This window comes from Gobius niger (assembly GCF_951799975.1).
Source record: "Gobius niger genome assembly, chromosome: 19".
Classification (NCBI taxonomy): domain Eukaryota; kingdom Metazoa; phylum Chordata; class Actinopteri; order Gobiiformes; family Gobiidae; genus Gobius; species Gobius niger.
In genome coordinates this window covers 4,332,175-4,346,900 of record NC_136870.1, presented here as the reverse complement: position 1 = coordinate 4,346,900, position 14,726 = coordinate 4,332,175, and the positions used below count along the sequence as shown (strand labels likewise).

Below are 14,726 nucleotides of genomic sequence, written 5' to 3'. Positions count from 1 at the left end.
CCTACTATCCTTATTGGTGCATGTAGGCGGAAATGACAACTTTGAGCGAACGCCACTCTGCTTCTGTGAGTCTTTTCACGTTCAACAACAGCCACTGATTATTAATAAATGACATGCATAAAAGTGGCTTCAAGAGAAAGTGGGAACCAGATATTTACATACACTTTATAAAACGACTCATTTGCATTTTTGTTTCTCACTGTCTGACTTGAAACCAGAAATAACTTTTTGGGTCAACTAGAATTTCAAGATGATTTATATTTGCTAAAAGCCAGAAGAATGAGAGATAGAATTTCTACACGGTTTTACATGTCATTAATATTTGGTAGCATTGCCTTTAAACTGTATATTTTGGGTGAAACATTCTTTCCTTCCACAAGCTTCTCACAATAGTTGGATGAGTTTTGGTCCATTCCTCCAAACAGAACTGGGGTAATTTAGACGTATTTGTAGGCCACCTTGCGTGCCTATGCCTTTTCAGCTCTGCCCATACATGTTCAACTGGACTGAGATCAGGACTTTGTGATGACCACGTCAAAACTTTGACTTTGTTTTCCTTAAGACACTTTGTAACAAATCTGGCCGTTTGCTTTGGGTCATCGTCCATATGGAAAACCCATCTGCGCCCACGCTTTAACTTCCTGTCTGATGTCTTGAGATGTTGGAGCATTATATTCTGTCATATTTGGATTTATACAATTTTCATTATATGCTTTGTTCACCCTTCATCTTAAAATAAATAAACACACACACATTTCCACATAATGTTCTTTCCTCGTGATGTAATCTATTTTGTGAAGTGCACCAGTCCCTCTCGCAGCAAAACAACCCCACAGCATGAAGCTGCCACCCCCGTATTTCACAGTTGTGATGGTTTTCTCAGGCTTTTTCCGCCAAACGTGACAATGGTCATTATGGCCAAACAAGACCACAGGATATGTCTCCAAAAATTAAAGTCTTTATCCTTTTCTGCAGATCTGCAGAGTGTCTCTCCCCTCCATTAAGTACATGTACTCCACCCATCTCACCTGCAAAGCCGTTAGAATCACCAGGGACCCTATGCACCAATCACACAGTCTCTTCAAAGTAATGCCTTCATCTTCACTGCAGAATCCACGCGTCAGTTCCACCAGGCCATCAGGAAGCTGAACTCCCTGCCCGCCCTGTGCTCCCACCTCTCTCCCCCAAGCCCCCGCTCCACCATCAAGGAGGAAATCAAATTTAAAATCATTTACAAATGGTTTGACAAATAAACAATCTTTAAATCTTTGTAAATACACAATAGGGAGCAAAAACCTCAACTGTCCTATTGCCGGACAATCCTGTGTTTCATGCTAAATCAATCTCCTCAAAGTTGTGCTCAGGGGTGCTTACCGATGTTCCCCGGGTCCGATGTTCCCCCACTTGTTTTGACGGGGGAACATCGGGACTTCAACAATGAGACAAGTCCCGCTGTTCCCCGCGTGCGCCCTTTGATGTTCGCATTTCTTCCTCCACCCAAGACAGCATATGATCCGCGCCAACTTCTGTGATTATTGAGGAAATATCAGCCTGTTTACTTTTCTTTTTCCCTCTCGCTCTCTTTGAGTTAATATTTCAGCTGATCGCAGCAAGTGTCTATGTGGGCTAACTTTGGGCATGTTATCCAGCTCTCCCCCCGCTCTCTCCCAGGCATCTGCTATTTGACATCTTTGACTGAATAAAAAATTGAAGATAATTGAAACTATAGCTGCATCTGTTAGCCCATAGTTTTTTTTCCAAACACGCGATTTCGCTGAGGGCACTGCACTTTTACACATAATGGACACGCACGACGCGCCCCACGTACAGATCACCTGGAGCCCATCATTATACTCACATTTACAAAAACATAGGTCAGTTGTTTTTGCTGTAAAAAAAAAAAAGTGATTGTAATCGTTTTTGAGATATTAATGACTATTATTCTATTCACGGCGCGTGCGTCATTGTGCATTGTTGTCCCGCTTTATGCGTCACTCACAACTGTCCCTCTCAAACCAATAGGATTTTTATAACTTGAACTTTAATTTGATGCATTTCTGATTGGGACTAAAAACGAAAAAAATAAATAAAAAGATAATATTAGGTCTAAAAAAAAACAATGATCAAAGGAATCCGTGTCGATCAGTGGTTATTCCGTCTCAACATACATTTGGAAAAACACAATTTATGGTTTAATTGTGTTTCTCGTTTACACAAATACGAAAGTGAAGAGCTTTTTTAAACAATTAAACAGTGTTTGTGCTACTGTATTATTATTGCAGTTATAACGATGAGGAAGACGAATAGACTAAAAGAAACCCGTGCCAACGCTGCATGCGATCAGGGTAGACTTACGCACAGTCATAATGCCGCGCTCTTCATTCATCAGGCAAAACGTAAAACAATCATCAGCAAATATAAGTAGTATAAGTATAAATACTCATGCCCCAACACGTTAGCCTGTAGTCTTCTCTGGAGCCGGTCACGGCGGAGGGTGCAAGAAGGGATGACAAGTCGAGGCACAAGGAACTGGTACAGTTTTCCGAATAGAGCGCACGATGCAACTATCTGCACAGAGACAGCCAGATGTGCGCGTCCTGATGACAAAGGTGCAGACTGCGCAGATGTCTCTGTGCTGGGAGAGGCAGTGAACACTGAATGATCAGGACCGTGGGGTGGGCTTGGACAAAATTGGGTGTTCACAGGTCCACCCGTGGTGCCGCGTAATTGTGCCATAAGCCCCGATCACTTTTCTTTTGCTGCCCTTCCTCGGCGTTCTCATTTTATACAGGCTATGGATCGTTTTTATGTCAAAAAACAGCGGCGCAAATACAGTGCAACGTCATTCAGTCTCAGTGGCCTCAGTGGTGCCTCTCGGAGCGTCTGATGGCCAAAGCACAGTGCGTAATGCGCGCATGACAGGCGGCAGCACTAGGAGTGAGGACGCTATGCATGTTGCGCCATTCCTAAAAAGATCTTGTCTGAACTGCGACACGTTCTAATTCTGAGGTTGTACAAACATGTTGTAGGATATTACAATGCGAGATCTACAAGCCTTATAATATGTTATAAAGTAGCCTGATCAGTAGGCTAGTTATGAGCGAAACCAAGCCGCTTGTTGCTCCATTGTCCGCACGTACAGGGCCGCTCTGTGCCAAGCGGTGACGAGAGACGCGCAGTCGGGGAACACCGGGCCCTCCGGTGTTCGGAGCGTTCTGCTCTCTTAAGGGAAACCTTTTGGATAGAAACCTTGAAAGCTACAAAATTTCCAGGTCTTAATAAAGGACTTCTATTTATCTTCGAAGTGCCTCGGATTTTTGCCCTTTTTTACACATCTCTAAGGGCTCTTTAGCGTTATTTACTCTGAAACTGTTTCAATACATTTTATAACACTGTATGTTTTGAGTTGTTTATTATATTTATTTTTGAAAAAAAAAATACTGTTATCATTGGGACGTTTTTTTCAATCATATTCATATAAACCTCTAACAGTTAAAGACTTGAAAATTATGCTGATTGTTCATTTCAGTTGATCATTTAAGAAATCTGAGAAACATGTAATTTGACTAATAATTTGGAACATACTTTATGTGCTATATCAAATTAACCATAATAAATGAAAAATACAACTTATTCTTTTCTTGTCAAAAAAGTTCACCAGCCCATTGATACCAGCCATGTCTCTTTGGATTTGGATTTGGATCTGAACATGTGGACAAAGAACAAAGCTCCACTGGCGCATGTAGAGCATAAGAACCAACACATGAGCACTTTGTAAAGTGTCTCTGAAGACCTGGTGATCCAGGCCTCACTTTAGTCACATGCTCAGCTCCCAATAGAGTTAGCCGACTCTGAAATATTCTTTGGAACAGAGGAGTGGGCGGGACTCAGTGAGCCTGTCTTCTGATTGGTGCGTCACTCAAAGGCCCGCGCTCCCGCACATAAAACGCGCTGCGCCTCGGTCTCAGCTCATTCTTCCTGTGAGTCTTTTCAACAGTAAGACATTTCAAAATGAGCGGCAGAGGTAAAACCGGCGGAAAGGCCCGCGCTAAGGCCAAGTCCCGCTCCTCCAGGGCCGGGCTGCAGTTCCCCGTGGGCCGTGTGCACAGGCTGCTCCGCAAAGGAAACTACGCCCAGCGTGTGGGCGCCGGAGCCCCCGTGTACCTGGCGGCCGTGCTGGAGTATCTGACCGCTGAGATCCTGGAGCTGGCGGGAAACGCAGCTCGTGACAACAAGAAGACCCGTATCATCCCCCGCCACCTGCAGCTGGCCGTGCGCAACGACGAGGAGCTCAACAAACTGCTGGGAGGAGTGACCATCGCTCAGGGAGGAGTGCTGCCCAACATCCAGGCCGTGCTGCTGCCCAAGAAGACCGAGAAGGCCAAGTAAAGTGTCCGAGACACTGACCTCAACAACGGCTCTTTTAAGAGCCACCCACAGCCTCAGAAAGAGCCGCTTCAGTCAGAGGATCATAGTTTATCCAGACTGTGCGCAATGCGCCTTAGGATGGGCGGATGGGTCACATGCAGAGGACAAATCTCCCTACAGGTACAATAAAACAATTTACAAATTGGCCACGGTACAGCATGTTTCAGATCCTTTTATCCATTCGCAACAGCCCTGGGGTAAAGATAGTTACTTTCAAAAGAGTATTTTGGATAAAATTATTTTTCTTAATAATGAATATTAAGATCTTTTGTTAACACTTAATTTTACACTACCTTGATACATTGTACTATTTTGTGTGGTACAAACAGTTATTACACATCTTGGAAAGATGTGCATTAGTCCTTTGCAGGTACATCATGTAATAAGACATAAGACTCTAACCCTAAAGGTCATGTGTCTGATACATTTTGCAGGTACATAATATATAACAAGGTAATGTAGAATAAAGTGTTATCGAACTGAAAATAAGAATCTGTTTTCCCCCTAAATTAAAATAAAGATTGAAAACACCTTAAACAGTAAATACAAACATTATGCACATGTGTCACATGATCTGCTCCTGAGCATCTGCCAAGAGGTTTTCAGTTCCTAATTAGCGTTAAATAAGTTTATAACAAGCGTTACAACAAACTACATTTGTGTAACTATATGTCGTATTTATACAGAATTATAACACAAATCAACATAAATGTTTATTACGTATTATGCAACTAAATTACAATCCCAACACTGCTGAGGCTCAGCCCCTCCCCCTCCTCCAAAGTGACCAATAGAAAGTGAGTGTGTGCTCAGAGGGAGGAGCTCACAGAGGTTTAAAAGCAGCTCCTCTCCGCTCCTCTGCAGTTCTCTTCTCTGTCACAGTCAGGAGTAAACAAACATGGCCAGAACCAAACAAACCGCCCGTAAATCCACCGGAGGCAAAGCCCCCAGGAAGCAGCTGGCCACTAAGGCCGCCCGTAAGAGCGCCCCGGCCACGGGAGGAGTGAAGAAGCCTCACCGCTACAGGCCCGGCACCGTGGCTCTGAGGGAGATCCGCCGCTACCAGAAATCCACCGAGCTGCTGATCCGCAAGCTGCCCTTCCAGCGCCTGGTCCGAGAGATCGCCCAGGACTTCAAGACTGACCTGCGCTTCCAGAGCTCCGCCGTCATGGCTCTGCAGGAGGCCAGCGAGGCTTACCTGGTGGGTCTGTTCGAGGACACCAACCTGTGCGCCATCCACGCCAAGAGGGTCACCATCATGCCCAAAGACATCCAGCTGGCCCGCCGCATCCGCGGAGAGAGAGCTTAGACACAACCGGCTCCTCTGAGGCAAAAAACGGCTCTTTTCAGAGCCACCACTTCAGTGAAGAGCCGCTTCAGTCTATAATATCTAATTCGGTGTTCTGTCTGATCTTTCCATGGACCCCCATGAAAATGAGATGCTGCAACTTAAAGGTTTTCCAATAATAAACCATAAGTAATTCTAATGTGACAGCCTGTAGGCCTCACCATCACTGACATGTGTATGTTACAATAATTGGATTCCACCAGAGTTTAGGTAACAGTGAAATCACTTTAATATATTCTAAAAAGTGAACACAACCCAAAATAGCTGTAGTGTGGAAAGTAAGTTGGTGAACATCAGTATTGAGTAATGTACAATAAACATTTGTGACTGGTCTTTTCAAAGAAGCATAAAGTACATGGAACACAAACTACGTCAACTACTACGTTTTGTGTCACGTGAAGTTTTAACTTTATTGCACATTTCCCGGTCTCTCTTCACCCCCCTAAGTGTTTCTTAGGACTTTATTTGTATCATGATGGCGAAATTCATTTGTTACATCAGCACCATCTTATCGTAACATTTCAGCACCGTGGACAGCGACAGAGCGGTGCATTAAAACATAGAACAGCGGCCTCTGACTCCACAGGGATCGATCTCATTCTGATTCTCCGTGATAAGTGGAAGAAGTATATTTGCACTTGAGATGGCCTATTGTACCTCTTTAGTGATATATATTTTTCACAATTAAAGTTCAAAAACAATGTTGTCGAAACAAGAATATTTCTAAATTTGAGAAGGCCTTTTCAATAATCCACCAACGGAATAATTCGCTTTACTCTTATTAAAAAGATGAGGAGAAAAGAAAAATATTATATTGCTCCTAAAATAAGCAGTCTAATTTGTGAAGCGGAAACCAGAACCCACCTGAACCGAGCATATTTTCTCCAGTTCGGCTTTACCCAAATCTAAACGCTTCTTGAACATTTTGTCAAAACAGCGACGGAAACTAGAAGGAAAAACACAACACAAAAGTGAGGGGAAAAGTATTTCGTAATTTTGTGATTTAGTAAATAAACACGAGGATTGATCTGGGCTGGACAGACTTTCTGCCTCTTCCCGCGCCACTGTTTTCATCATGAGTTTGACGAATGCTGTGTGAAATATGTGCCTAATTATTTGCGTCAGGAGCTCCAGGCCGTGACCTCATGTGTGTTTGCTGCTGCTGCTGAAGTGGCTTCCAAACTCAGAGCTCACTCCTGACACAGACACTTTGACTTTGTGCCTCTGCAGAGGCGAGTTTGGAACAGGAAACGTGTCTTTCCCGAGGCCTGAGCGGCTCTGGGATGATGTGAGGAGGAAATGAGTGGGACTAGTCTGTTCCAGAATGCGCACAGTCAAAGGTTTGGATCGTTCCAGACGCACAGACTCGTTCACATTGATGTTGTATTTGATTTCAATCCGAGGGGAAACTTCCTCCACACCGTCTCCTGCTCTGATCTGTCCTGACCAGAGCGTTTCTTTCACTTTTCGAGCCTTTTCCTGACGCGCACAAACACAAGAGCCTCTGATCCAAACGGGCTGAGTCTCTACGGTTCTCACGCTTTGTTTAACTGCGCCTCGTGCTCGGGGAAACTCCACTCTCTCTCAGACTGTTGTTGTGAGTGACGTTTAGAAAAACTATGGCAGAAGAAGCTCCCGCTCCCGCCGCGGCTCCGGCCAAAGCCGCCAAGAAGAAGTCCGCCCCCAAAGCCAAGAAGAGCGGCCCCAGCGTCAGCGCGCTCGTCGTCCAAGCCGTGTCCGCCTGCAAGGAGCGCGGCGGCGTGTCCCTGCCCGCGCTCAAGAAGGCCCTGACCGCCGCCGGATACGATGGGGAGAAGAACAAGGCCCGGGTCAGGCTCGCCGTCAAGAAGCTGCTGGAGAAGGGCACCCTGGTGCAGAAGAAGGGCTCCTACAAGATGAACAAGCCCGCGGCCGAGCCGAAGAAGGCCAAGAAGCCCGCGGCCAAGAAAGCGGCCCCTAAAGCCAAGAAGCCCGCGGCCGCTAAGAAAGTCAAGAAACCCGTTGCCGCTAAGAAAGTCAAGAAAGCGGCCACTCCCAAGAAGGCCAAGAAGTCTCCGAAGAAGGCAGCCAAGCCCGCGGCCAAGAAAGTGACCAAGAGTCCGAAGAAAGCGGCCAAGAGCCCCAAGAAGCCGGCGAAGAAGGCCCCCGCGGCGAAGAAAGCGGCCCCAAAGAAAACCGCCAAGCCCAAAGCCAAGAAGGCCGCGGCCAAGAAGAAGTAACTCCTCCACCCTGTCCCCCCGGACCAAAAAAGGCTCTTTTTAGGGCCACACACTCCGCTAAAGACGCAGCTTCAGGCAAAGTCAGGCAAGATAATGCGTAAAATGACTATTACGCACAGTATGCGCTTTTACGCACGGGATTACACTAGTGTCAATGAGGGACAAGTATGGCTAAAATCTGCAGATAATATAGTATAATATATTTGCTGAATGAGGCTAGAATGAAAATAAATATTAGGGACAGAGACACTATAAAAGAGCCATTTAAATCACTCAGGAACAGGTCTGCGTTTTGTCCATGTGGAGAAGAAACATTGAAGCAGACGATATCATTAAATATATATTTCCCAGCTATTAAAAAATGCTGAATATTATAACAATCAAATAACTAATAACACTTAGAAGTGGTGATGGAGAAATGATCTATTTATTCTAATAAAATATTGTTGAAAGTTGAGTTTTATTCTGATTTTCCAGATGATGCGTAAAATAACTATTACGCACAGTATGCGCTTTTACGCACGGGATTACACCAGTGTCCGAGCGTCCCAGTGTAGAAGTGTTTCTGTTGACTAAAAATAGGATTAAACTAAATAAATATGAGGGCTAAAACTATGGCTAAATCCTGCAGATATATTTGTTGACTAAATAAGGCTAGACTGAAAATAAATATTGGGGACTAAGGCACTTTAAAAGAGCCATTTAAATAATTATATAAAATAACAGGTCTGTGCTTTGTCCATGTTTGAGTATATTATATGATATCAAAGGTTAAATAAGAATAAATTTGTCTTAAAGTAAGTTCCAAAAAGAGTTCCATCAGTGTGTTCAGAGTTGGATCTCTGTCTCTTTTCTGTCTGAAGAAACACTTTGGGAAATGGCTCTGAGTTTGAAAACAGAACCTAATTGGTTCAGATCTATTGAAATGTATGACCCTCCTGAACTGATGTTTCGGGTTTTCTCAAAAAACACACTCTTTAAAACCATGTGTGATTTTTAACACTATTTCTGTGTCATTTCTCATTTTTGGTTGTGTTAAAGTTGTGTCGGTTTTCACATTTCTGTGTAAAAAAACAGCTGGTTTGATTTTCACAAACAGTGTGAACATTTTATTCACAGCTTTGACTTAGTGATTATGGTGAGCATGAAACATGTAAATCAGTCTTTTTTTAATGTTGATCAAACATCCTCATCCTCGCTAATTATAAATACAAATGACTTGAATGATGTTTGTAAATGTTTTAAAGTCATTAATGAGTGTATATGAAGCATTTTAGGAAAAAAGTGCATTTTTTGTTGCTTCATGTGTCCAGTCGGTGGCGCTGGTGCGCACATGTCTTCCTTCAGGTTCTCAGTCAGTGAATATAGTCTGAGTGTGCGGAGTCTCAGGTCATATCGTCCTGAAACCACAGAACGGTGAATATGTCCGGAAGAGGAAAAGGCGGGAAAGGTCTGGGTAAAGGAGGCGCTAAGCGTCACCGTAAAGTGCTCCGTGACAACATCCAGGGCATCACCAAGCCCGCTATCCGCCGTCTGGCTCGCCGCGGCGGAGTCAAGCGTATCTCCGGTCTGATCTACGAGGAGACCCGCGGGGTGCTCAAGGTTTTCCTGGAGAACGTGATCCGTGACGCCGTGACGTACACCGAGCACGCCAAGAGGAAGACCGTGACCGCCATGGACGTGGTGTACGCCCTGAAGAGACAGGGCCGCACTCTGTACGGCTTTGGAGGTTAACTCTTCATCTGAGAAACAACGGCCCTTTTTAGGGCCCCCACTTCCTAAGAGAGGCGCTTTTCATTTAGTACCCGTTAATAACCATGAATATATATGCATATAATATTTTATTAGTATTTATTACGATACATTATCTACACTGTCTTTCAAACTGTGTTGATGAAACAAGGTTTGCAAATTCAGTGTGGTGTTAATAATTAATCCTGACATGAACTCTATTCCTGATAGTGTGTGAAACTGCTGTTACGCAAAAGGCCACGATAGGAACATTTTAGAATGAAAGATGTCCGAATATCTCAGCTCTAAAGGAGCTTCATGGATCCATGGATTTCCCTAATTATTAAAATATTACTATACAAAACACAGGAAGAGCATTTGTGCTTAATTGTCATAACAGTCAGATATAAACGACATCATGGTCCTGCAGAGAAACAAATGAAGCCATGAACAGATTCATGACTCGTTTATTAAGCTTCACTTTGTTCTTTTCCTCCTGAACCAAACTTTGTTTCATGTTTACATTAAAGACAATGTAGGACTTACTGATTGGGGCACCTTCATGCTTGTACTGTCTATTTGAACAGACCCAACGCTTTTGTATTTTCCCTCCAGAACTCAGTTCTTTGTTAAAAAAATCCTCTCCCCCCTCTTCTTTCGGGTTAATGGCGGGCTACTGGCCAAACTAAGGCGCATGCCGCCACCAACTCTCCCCCTCTCCCTCCGCGTCAGAGCGGCTCCTCCAATCCCAGCTCAGACCCAACACAGCGGAGTCTACAGAGTCCAGAATAAAACCTGCGGCTGCGCCTCTGTCCCTCAGTCACTCTGCTGATCCTGAGCAGAGAAACATGCCTGAACCAGCCAAGTCCGCGCCCAAGAAGGGCTCCAAGAAAGCCGTGACCAAGACCGCAGGGAAAGGCGGCAAGAAGAGGAGAAAGTCCAGGAAGGAGAGCTACGCCATCTACGTGTACAAGGTGCTGAAGCAGGTCCACCCCGACACCGGCATCTCCTCCAAGGCCATGAGCATCATGAACTCCTTTGTCAACGACATCTTTGAGCGCATCGGAGGAGAGGCCTCCCGCCTGGCGCACTACAACAAGCGCTCCACCATCACCTCCAGGGAGATCCAGACCGCCGTGCGCCTCCTGCTGCCCGGAGAGCTGGCCAAGCACGCCGTGTCCGAGGGCACCAAGGCCGTGACCAAGTACACCAGCTCCAAGTAAACTGTCCGTCCTCTGACAACACAACGGCTCTTTTAAGAGCCACACACTTCAATAAACGAGTCAACTTCTGGTTTCTCAAATAATTCCTTTTCCGAACGTGAATTAACACTAAGATTTTAATTATTAATTTAGTTTAGAAAATGTAAAGGCTTCTGAAAGCCACACACTTATAATGAGCTGTGCTGAATATTCGTCTTTTGAACTTTTCTGGAAGTTTAGAAAACAGCTCTGCTGAAACCATGTTTTTCTTACAAAGTAGAGCCAGATTATCAAGTAACTAAATGTGCAGTTTGTTAGGACTGACCTTCAAAGATCCATTATATTTCGGATTAAAACTGCAAGTGGCATTAAATGGCCCTTGTGGGCCACGCCTCGATTAATGCTCCTAACCTCATATTATGATTGATTTTGGTCAGAAAACATCAAAAGTACATTTTCGTCTCAATATGTAAATAGTTCAAACCTGCAGAGGGCGCTAGCGTCCCAAAGAAAATTATTTTCACTTTTGTAGGTGGCGCTGTCGCAATAGTTTTTTCACCAGACATGAATTTTGGTCAGTTTGAGCAGGAATTTGACCCCCTGAACATACTCCAAAACTAGCCAAAGAGCAGGTAGAGCAGGTAACAGACGATACAGACGATACTCCCAAAAAACAAGAGGCCAGAGGAAGCGCAGAGAAGCTTAAATATTTGTCCAGCGCTCTGTACTCTTGTAAACTGTTGCTGAACAACTTAACCAGCAACTGTGAGGTTTTCCTTATATGAAGGAGCCTCATTTTAAACACACTCTTAGGTACTTATTGAGCTGCATCATCAAAACATGACAAAGGTTTTCATGCAGAAATGGAGGCACTGTGTAATTTACCTTTGTCACTTGACCTCCATGGTGTTCCTGGACTTGGTCAGGCAGAAGGTAAGTCTTTTTTCTTAAAAGTTATGGTACACATTAAGGACACAAAAGCGTTTTCAATGTGGGTACCCTTTGTATAATTGAAAATGGTGATGCACCTGTTATCGTTCAAAGTGACACATGTTCCTCTTTCAAAGCCCAGCTCTGCATAGTCAGTAACTCTGACAAAGTAATTACAACGTAGTGATGACTTTTAAGGCTAAATTGAAGGAGCTTTTCCTTGGAGTCTGAGTCTCAGGAGGATACATTTTCTTCTCGCAATATTCTCAGCATATAGTTGTATTAAAGCATTTCATAAACAGAAAAAAATCCTTTAAGTATGCATCACTTGGCGACTGTGATTTTTTACTTTGGCACTGTGAGATGGTGACCCAAGGTACGATCAGCCGGAGGGGCAGGAACGCATACAGAAGCCCTGGTGGTCATGGACGGTGAGCCATGGCGTCCACCCTGTTGACCTGAGCGAGAACCCAAGTGGGCACTGTGCGTTTTCTGCACTGGCGAAAAGGTCGGCCGGCGCCAGATCTCTGCTGCCACTTCTGGAGACAGTCTGTTCAGATAGGCCACCACTGTGGTGTTGTCTGTCCGCACCAGAACATGCTGGTCTCTCAACTGGGTGGCGAAGTGCAAGAGGACCTTCTGCACCGCCTCCATCTCCAGGAGATTGATGTGTCTCAGAGGCAGGGACCAAAGACCGCCTATAGAGTGACGGCCCAACACGCTGCCCCAGCCCGTTAGGGAGGCGTCCGTGAACACCTCCACGTGGTGATCGACCTGGCCCAGTCTGACCCCCTCTCGGAGGCGACCTAGGGCTAGCCAAACGCGATGTCGGCTCGTGCGGACGGTGCTATCTGCAACAGTCTCGAGAATCTCGCAGGGCGAAGTGAGAGCCGAGAGAACCACCGCTGAAGACTTCTCATGTGGAGGAGTCCCAGGCATACCACCGGGAGTGTGGACGACATCATACCCAGCAAGGAGCGCACCTGGTTGGGTCGGACCAGTGGGCTCTCCAACACTGCCTGACCCAGCTGAGTGATCGCTGCCTGCCTTTCTGGTGAGAGGAAGGCAACCATCTGCCTGGAGTCCAAGAGTGACCCCAGATACAGCAGCTGCTGTGTCGGACGCAACACACTCATGACCAGGTTGACGACAAAGCCAAGGCCGGAGATGTGTCTCAACACAATGGCTGTGTGAGCCTCGGCCTCCTGAAAGTCAGGATCCTGAGACCCTGACGCCTGAGCGGCTCCAACGCAGGTTCCACACACTTGGAGAAGGTGCGCTGGGCCAGGGAGTAGCCGAATGCATTGCAAACCGGATACATTTCTGGGGCGATCGGAATATGGAAGTAAGCGTCCGTTAGATCCACAGACGTCATCCAGTCCCCAGGCCTGATGCATCCCAACATTTGCTGGACGGTGAGCATGCGGAAGGGCCTCTTCGCTATGCAGCCGTTGAGGACGCGCAGGTCCAAGATGGGCCGCACACCGCCAGTGCTCTTGGGAAATAGGGGGAGAAGAACCCCATTCTCGCTCTGGACACCTCCACTTCCACTACAGCACCGCGGCCCAGCCGGGAATCCACCTCCCCCAGGAGAGCCTCTGCATCTCTCGGGCTGCGCAAATTCGTGCTGAAGATGAAGGGTGGGGGATTTTATGAGAACTGCAGAGCATATCCCCTCCAAATCGTCCTGTCCAGCCAGGGCGCTGAGAGGAGTCCTGCATCCCTCCAAACTTGATAAAACTCCGTCAGAGGGCGAACAATGAGCCCCGTTTGATTCGGGCCCACCCACAGACCCCGCTCCCTGCAGTGGGTAGCAACGTGGGGGGCCCTCCCTGAAAGGACCGCTGGGCCCGGGAGGGGGAGATTCCGGCGAGGGGCTACGCGCTTTCCGTGAGGGGAAGAGAGAGCGCAAGGAGCACGTTATTGCATAATGAAGGCCGCACGCTCCCGTGGGGCGTGTCCCAGAGAAGGAGCGTGCGAAACCGACTGTTGTGAAACTCTACACCGCTGCTTCAGCGAGGCCTCGCGCTCCACAGCAGAGACACTGGCCCCATAAGAGACCGCAGTGGGATAATGTGAAATAGGCCTAATACACCTTCGCGGAGCGTCTCCCAGGGGCACGGGTTCATTGTACTCAAAAGGAGCAGCATAAGTGCGAGAAGGAAAGTTGACCCGCCTCCGCGGAGATGCACTGGGGGGCCGCGAGACCGGAGCATCATCCCCAGCAGTTCCCGACCTACTCCGCGTGGAAGCTGACTTGGGAAGAGCCCTGTAGCTGCGCTTATGTTGCAACTCACTCCGCTGCGACGAAACGGCAGCCAACAGGGAAGCAGGCGGAGTGAAGCTTTTGACAAGCGTGACATCAGAAGAGCTGTTTTCAAAAGCTGCTACACCATACTCGGATCTAACAGTCAGCAACTGCTTATCCATGGCAGCGTAAGCCGTGTCAGCTAGTGGCGCTGATAATGCACCATCAACCCGGGAGACTCCGGCGCCAGGCTGTGTTCCCGGGACGAGGCCATTTGTGCAGGACAGACCAGGGGCAAATATATCACGCCCGAGTCAGACTGCACAGACACACGGCGAACAGCATAGAGCAGGGAAGAGAGAGGGGAAGAAGTTTGCTCTTATAGATGTAATGGGCCATACGGCCTTTGTTGGTGAATTTAGCCCCCTCCTTTCCCCCTCTGGAGTCGGAGCCAGGACGATCACGGGGGAAGCGTCTCGGATCCTCACCACGCTGACGCTCGGGACCGCGGGGGTGCTGAGGGGTCGGCCGAGCAGAGGACGTCGCAGAGCGGCGAGAGGAAGGTCTGGTCCTGTATCTGTGGTCGTTCCGGCGGAGAGAGGAAGGTTGCGCTTCCTGCT

The 14,726-nt window shown here is 46.8% G+C and overlaps 5 protein-coding genes across 5 annotated transcripts; all 5 read left to right on the top strand.

The window, feature by feature from the left end:
- Positions 1 to 3,999: 3,999 nt before the first annotated feature.
- Positions 4,000 to 4,402, top strand: LOC306978186 (histone H2A). Its single transcript, XM_079576702.1, has one exon. The coding sequence runs from the start codon at positions 4,012 to 4,014 to the stop codon at positions 4,387 to 4,389; it is 378 nt and encodes a 125-aa protein (XP_079432828.1). The 5' UTR covers positions 4,000 to 4,011; the 3' UTR covers positions 4,390 to 4,402.
- Positions 4,403 to 5,303: 901 nt separating this feature from the next.
- LOC306979038 (histone H3.2) lies at positions 5,304 to 5,737 on the top strand (the record flags this gene model as incomplete). The annotated part of the gene is made up of 1 exon (XM_079577809.1): positions 5,304 to 5,737. The coding sequence occupies exon 1, from the start codon at positions 5,327 to 5,329 to the stop codon at positions 5,735 to 5,737; it is 411 nt and encodes a 136-aa protein (XP_079433935.1). The 5' UTR covers positions 5,304 to 5,326.
- A 1,658-nt stretch (positions 5,738 to 7,395) lies between these two features.
- Positions 7,396 to 8,053, top strand: LOC306979166 (histone H1-like; the record flags this gene model as incomplete). The annotated part of the gene is made up of 1 exon (XM_079578021.1): positions 7,396 to 8,053. One exon carries the CDS (start codon positions 7,396 to 7,398, stop codon positions 7,993 to 7,995), a length of 600 nt encoding a protein of 199 aa, XP_079434147.1. The 3' UTR covers positions 7,996 to 8,053.
- Positions 8,054 to 9,295: 1,242 nt separating this feature from the next.
- On the top strand, positions 9,296 to 9,793 carry LOC306979204 (histone H4). Its single transcript, XM_079578059.1, has one exon. The coding sequence runs from the start codon at positions 9,418 to 9,420 to the stop codon at positions 9,727 to 9,729; it is 312 nt and encodes a 103-aa protein (XP_079434185.1). The 5' UTR covers positions 9,296 to 9,417; the 3' UTR covers positions 9,730 to 9,793.
- Positions 9,794 to 10,555: 762 nt separating this feature from the next.
- Positions 10,556 to 10,993, top strand: LOC306979192 (histone H2B). Its single transcript, XM_079578047.1, has one exon. The coding sequence runs from the start codon at positions 10,575 to 10,577 to the stop codon at positions 10,947 to 10,949; it is 375 nt and encodes a 124-aa protein (XP_079434173.1). The 5' UTR covers positions 10,556 to 10,574; the 3' UTR covers positions 10,950 to 10,993.
- The last annotated feature ends 3,733 nt before the right edge of the window (positions 10,994 to 14,726 follow it).

Coding starts and splice junctions, on each gene's coding strand:
- LOC306979204 (XM_079578059.1), top strand. CDS start 9,418: ATGTCCGGAAGAGGAAAAGGCGGGAAAGGTCTGGGTAAAGGAGGCGCT.
- LOC306979192 (XM_079578047.1), top strand. CDS start 10,575: ATGCCTGAACCAGCCAAGTCCGCGCCCAAGAAGGGCTCCAAGAAAGCC.
- LOC306978186 (XM_079576702.1), top strand. CDS start 4,012: ATGAGCGGCAGAGGTAAAACCGGCGGAAAGGCCCGCGCTAAGGCCAAG.